We start from the raw sequence: 6,241 nt of genomic DNA on the forward strand, positions 1-6,241 counted from the left end.
CTCCAAGTTTCAAATGTGTATGTCTTTTGGTAAAGCAAAGCCCTGCTTCATCATACAAGACTGTGGCACTAAACTAGTGAAAACAGCCGATCTACAAGCTCACAACGCCTCGCGAGGCGTTGTGTGCTTGTAGATCTGCTGTTTTCACTAATTTAGTACATTTTATAGATGATAAATAAAAAAACGAACGGTTTTGGACATACAAGGTTTCGACGATATGCTATAAATATAAGGTGCTGGGAGTGAAGAAAATTATAATGTAGGGGTGCCTCGGATTAAAACAAATATTCATGGGTTGCCCTGAGACAAAAAAAATTGGGAACCCCTGCAGTACAACACTATCTCTCCAGATGATCAGGTCACATATTAGGCTTGATTGTCTAACCACATGAACCCTAGCATCCCTATTCTGGGCATGTCATAATAGGCAAACATATGAAGAACATGGGTAAACATTCAAACTTGTAGATAATCCTATTTTCAGCAAAGAAAATAGAAAAAAAAGAGGGCAAAGGATTAGAAATGGTAAAGGGTAAAACTTTGCAGATGTTTAACCTGCATCCTATATTGTTGTGTTGTGGGGAGGTACAGGAAAATCTCTTCCAGCCAACCCAAAACGGTTATGTCAGAGCTCTTCACTCTGAAGTGAGTTCTGTGATCTTGCCAGTCATAATGGAGAGCACAGGCACCTCAGACAGTGGTTTCAATGGCTCTTACAAGTTGTTTGCACAGGAGAGCACAGATGATGAGTTTTTCCCTGGTACTGAAGATGACCTTCAAGGTATAGTGAGCTTAAAATAATTATAAACGTATACTGTAATTCTAAAAACGATTTTTTGGTTTGATCAATTACTTTGGAAAATAATTAATTCAAAGGGATATTTCACTTTCAGGATAATTTTAACGTCTACTCAGGCTTTTGAGAGCACCCCAGACAGGTTTTAAGTTGCTTGATTCAGTACTGTATTTAGATAGGGGGGGGCCTCATGTTTTAGGAGGGCAGTATGAGTCACCATAACCAAGGAAGGACGGACGGACGGACGGACGGACGGACGGACGGAAGGACGGACGGACGGACGGACGGACGGACGGACGGACGGACGGGCGTTTTCGATGAATCTATCATGGAGTTTGAAGTTACAATGGGTTTGTATAGGAAAGGGGTGTGTCTGATAAAATGAATATCAAAATACAGAATCAACTAACTTAAACACTTTCTGGGGTGATCACAAAAGCCTAAGTAGACATGGCATAACATTTCCCCAAACATGTTTGAAAATGAGCCTAGAATGTAATGTAATATGATTATATTACTCATATAATACGTTTATAATATTATTTACATATTATTCAGTTTAGTTTGAATTAGTTTTGAACTGCTCACCAAAACCTCAAGTCATTGACATACACTGTAATCACTATTTTGACATTTTGAGGAGGTTTTCTGATGTTTTCGCTAATCCTTGACCTCTCTGTGTCCAGTGTCTGTGTCTGTGCCCAGACCTGAGTTGAAACATTACAAATTGACAACAGTGTGTCTGGGGCTGCTGGGAGTGCTTCTACTGCTGGTTGACGTGAGCTTAGGCATCTACTGTAAGTCAATGTCAAAACATACAGTGTATATGGCACCTTTGATGGAAGTGTAGAAAGTCCATGAAAACTACAATATTGTTTTACAATGTACAATTAAGGCATTTAGTTGAGTATGACTACTAAAGCCTACACTAAACAGATGAAGAACAAACCTCAACAGAGATTGATTGCTTTTTGTATGTTATGTTTTCCCCCCTGTGATCCTGTCCATCTGTATGTTGTCCGTAGTAGCTCATATAATAAAAATGTTTTTTTCTCACTCACCATATGCCCGCCCACTTACAGATAACATTTTCTGCTATTTTTCATTTTCTTCAAAACACACATTTTGCTACTACTCTTTTGTCCAAAACTCACACAAACAAGTACACATTATCTCATCATGAGAAAGATCACACAAACAGGTACACCCTATCTCATCATGAGATGAGATAGGGTTTGTGTGAGTTTTGGACAAAATAGTAGCAAAATTGAACTACATCATCACATGAGATTCCCATGTGATGATGTAGTTAGATTTTTGAGATCCCATTCCAAGTGGCGATGACCAAAGTTTGCGGGGTAGGCAACCCGGCCTGGCTCCGAGGAGCACACTTTTCTAGTTTCTATTCTGATATACGATCGATACTGTAACACAGATATCAGAATCGTTGTGCTATAATGACCCATAGCTGAGTGAAAAGCAATTTCTCAAGCATTCAAATGTGCTCAAATGAAGTCTTTTAGTACCCTACCTCAAAGACCATCCATCAATCAAATGATTAGGCAAAATGAGAGTGATTTCAGTGAGTGACAGTCAATGAGTGACAATACAGTATGTGTCTTCATCACTGACAGACAGCAAAGTGAGAGACAGATACCTTCGTCATAATGATGTATCCTACATCAGAAAGGAACTGCTGCAGGTCCAAGACGCTTACATGATTGATATGCAGAGCCGAGATGAGGCCAAGTCGATGCTGGCAAGACAGATCAATGAACGGGCCATCATAATTTGGGATCTGGAGCACCAGAAGAGAAAGAGCAGAGACTACAATGCCCAGATCGAAAAGATTCAGCGAGCAAATGCAGCACTACGGTCCAACCTTCCTCTAATTGGTGAGAACTTCACAACCATGACAGCTTGTAATGTAGCCTACATATGTTGAGTTGTGTAGGCAATTATGAAGTGATATTTCTCCAACTTTGTGCAGTAAAATGTGACCAAAGGTCAAAGAGTTCAGAGTGTACCTGTACAGTATATGCGATGATAAAATGTTATCTTCGCATCACCACCAGCACCATTACACTATTATTGTCCCGCACTCCCTAGAGGCAGCTTGCACACCCCAGGGGGTGCATGCAACAGTTTCGGAATCCCTTGTAGAAGTATAAAAATTGCTATGTTCAAGTATAGTAGGATTAGTAGCCTTAGCCTACCTCAAAATTGTGTGACTTTCCGGCACAAATGCAATCATGTCACACTGAAGGTTTCCATTTCATTTTGTAACAGAGGACGGCTGCAAACATTGCTTACCAGGATGGATACTTCTGGGCACCATGTGTTACTTCTTACCACTGTCTGACTCAGTCAACCAGAGGTCCTGGGAAGACGCCAGAACTCAATGCAGGAGCCAAGGAGCTGACCTGGCCATTCTGGATAGCAGAGAGAAGCAGGTAGAACAAAATAAAACACTGCATTCAACAGAACTATAAGAACAACACTCTACAGCAGTGAATCTCATTACTGCATCTATGGGTCCTGTCTCACAAAATAGCTTTTCACTTCTTATATTTCTATGCGTAGTGACAAATAAACCTTGATTCTTGACCTCTTGGACTTCATTAGGCTCCTATTTGAAAATAAATAAATAAATCTCTGAGAAATGATTTTGTAGATTGGTGCAGATGATTGGCACAGCCAAATGATTAACAGTAAACAAACCAATATACAGTGTAAGTGCATACAGGGTATCTGCACATTTCTAAAGTTACAATGTAATGACCTTTACGACTTTGTAATACCAAATTGACAAATATTATGTAAGAAAGAGACAATATGTATTGTATTGTATATATTTATATTTAACAATATTTACCTGTGGAACAGAGTCAAACTAATGTAATGCCTACAATGCCAAATACTCATCAGAGTGGGGTGTCCCCAATTCAAATATGATTTTGGGGGGTTGCGGCCTGAAAACTTTGGGAACCCTTACACAACAGGACCGGGGTGGAATCCCTTAGTGTAAGAATTGAAAGAGCAACATTAACATTTGTATTTCTGTATTGTTTTTTATCAGTTATTATTGAGTAAGATAATCAATGAGAATGAAGATCCGTCGACACCCATGCGACTGAGTGGCTTCTGGATTGGACTCAAAGATGACGAAGAGGAAGGCCATTGGAAGTGGCGAGATGGGACAAGTCTGGTTGAGGCGTAAGGCTTACACTCTGCCTTTATGCTGTCAAATCTTGAGAGTTCATTTAACTCTGTGGGTCTATAAACAGACCCAAATGAACCCTTTATTGTAGACACTCTCAAAGTATGAGAGTACTTTACTATCCGTGTTTAGTATGTGTCACACTCTGCACTGAGTGAGGATAGTGTTGGTCGAAAAAAGGCACTTGAATTGATCGCGAAACACTAACAAACTGGCTAAATATTCAAAAATAGCAAGACAGGCAGAATCCTTTGTTGAAACAAAACCCAAGTGTTTTATTCACCTTCCAAGTCCACAGAAATGGTGTTCACGAAAAATGCAGCAGAAACACAAAACTATATACAACAAGCCTGGCCAGATTGGCATTGGTCTGTACTGCTCACAGCCCTACATCGACTGACAAGCACAGGTGGTAGGTCCCCTTAAATAAGCTAAGCCCCTCCCCCGGACCATACCAATCTTAAATGGAATCCACCATTTACCTAGCCTGATTTCAGAGTGGGCGGGGTCTCTGGTCTGGAAGCAGGCTACCATTTACCTATGAACCAGTATACAACTTTTCCATGTCCAGAGACAATATGTTTTTTCCATGTCAATTCCATGACAATACAAATAATAAATATACTTATAAACTCACATTAACCCACAGTTGATAATGGTTCAACACACATTCTGATTGAGCACAGGTGTGCTTAACAGGCTCCCTACCAATATATCAGTACAACGATACACATATCATTATTGGTAACAATTAAACACAGTGCAACCAAAACTTCTCAAATTCAAATAGTGTCCGACTGTCCGTTAAAACATGTGGGGAAACATTGGAAACATACTTAATTCTGTTAAAAGTATGTTAGTGGCAAGGTAAATTGCCACAGTATGCAATGACAAGTACTTGAAACAATATTGCTCTTGCACTATTCTAAGCTAAGCTTCATGATCATTATAAGGTCCTTTGATGATTAAAGGGGGCAAACATGATTATTATATTTTTGTTTGATTGTTATATAGCTAGTGAGAAGTAAAGAAAGTGTTCATTTAAGTGTAAAAACTGACCGATAATGGATATAATTTTAGACTCCGAGTTAAATTAACAGAGAATTCTACTGTGCAGGTACTGGAACGAAGGTGAGCCCAATGACGACACCAATGAAGACTGTGCAGCCATCTATCATCGAGAGAACCCCTTCCATTCCTGGAACGATGCCCCATGTGGAAATCCACTCAAATGGATTTGTGAAATGCAGCCGAGATCAAGGAGCTGAACTCGCGTTTCTTTTACCTCAGCAATTTTGGCCCGTCGGAAGGAAGAATAAACTGTTTCTTCAGGACTGTAGAAAATCTCATATTGTCATGCCAGCATTGGCTGGAATACCCTCAAAACATCTGACATGGAATGCATTAAACATTGTCATTAAGTTCACTACTAGAAATATAGCCATTCAATATTGGCAATTTACTATGTACATATCATCACTAGTATACAAATCTGTAAAGAGACAAATAAATAAACCTATAAATAAAGCCAAGTCTAATAGATAACATCAAAGTGCCCAAGACATTGCCAATGTTTTTTATTATGAATTTATATCATGTACCTAATTACTAATTAAGTAATCTCTACTGGAAGTCCATAAACCTTCAGCGTGAGGTCTTTGTTTGTTTAACCACTTTCAACCTGGCGTTCCTACTTTTCAAACATTGTCCAAAATGTTTCAGAAATAGATAAAATAGCAGATCTACAAGCTCACAACCCGTTGAATGCATAGCATTCTGAGCTATTTGTTGTATGATAAAGTACATATAAGTTGTTAAATATTCAAACCTTCGATATTCTGATAGCCTTCAGCCATGGTCCATTGCTGTGTAATGTCAGCACTATGGCTTTGGCGTCATGGTAAACACCAGATGGCAAGATGATTGTACACACTATAGCCATTGCCGGTCAGGTGTCTGTTGGTAGAGGAATCACAGCAGAGCAAAGTGCTGCGGCAGTTGTTTGAGAAGCTGCTGTGTGTCCACATGCTCTGGGAAAGCATCTTCATACATCTGAGCAGCAGTGTAGCTGCTGCTCAGATGTATGAAGATATATGAAGTATATGAAGATCTCCAATCTGGATGCACAAGAAGGAAGAAAACTTCAATTCAGCATAAATGTGTCAGACTTTACTGTGTGGTTATTTGGTCTCACACTTTTGAATACGGATTGGTATTGTTTACTT

At 39.4% G+C, this 6,241-nt stretch overlaps 1 protein-coding gene across 2 annotated transcripts; it reads left to right on the forward strand.

The window, feature by feature from the left end:
- Positions 1-636: 636 nt before the first annotated feature.
- On the forward strand, positions 637-5,540 carry LOC308305805 (C-type lectin domain family 4 member G-like). 2 transcript variants are annotated; one of them, XM_080750680.1, is made up of 6 exons: positions 637-781; positions 1,483-1,593; positions 2,431-2,691; positions 3,086-3,249; positions 3,876-4,012; positions 5,134-5,540. In XM_080750680.1, exons 1-6 carry the CDS (start codon positions 673-675, stop codon positions 5,282-5,284), a joined length of 933 nt encoding a protein of 310 aa, XP_080606806.1. In that variant the 5' UTR covers positions 637-672; the 3' UTR covers positions 5,285-5,540. The 2 variants fall into 2 exon arrangements, with proteins under 2 accessions (XP_080606806.1, XP_080606805.1); XM_080750679.1 differs by having other exon boundaries at positions 666-1,146.
- Positions 5,541-6,241: the final 701 nt, after the last annotated feature.

This window comes from Nannobrachium achirus, assembly GCF_963921795.1.
Source record: "Nannobrachium achirus genome assembly, chromosome: 20".
Lineage (NCBI taxonomy): Eukaryota > Metazoa > Chordata > Actinopteri > Myctophiformes > Myctophidae > Nannobrachium > Nannobrachium achirus.

Coding starts and splice junctions, on each gene's coding strand:
- LOC308305805 (XM_080750679.1), top strand. CDS start 1,005: ATGAGTCACCATAACCAAGGAAGGACGGACGGACGGACGGACGGACGG. Junction 1,594..2,430: donor CGTGAGCTTAGGCATCTACT/GTAAGTCAATGT, acceptor CATCACTGACAG/ACAGCAAAGTGAGAGACAGA. Junction 3,250..3,875: donor TGGATAGCAGAGAGAAGCAG/GTAGAACAAAAT, acceptor GTTTTTTATCAG/TTATTATTGAGTAAGATAAT.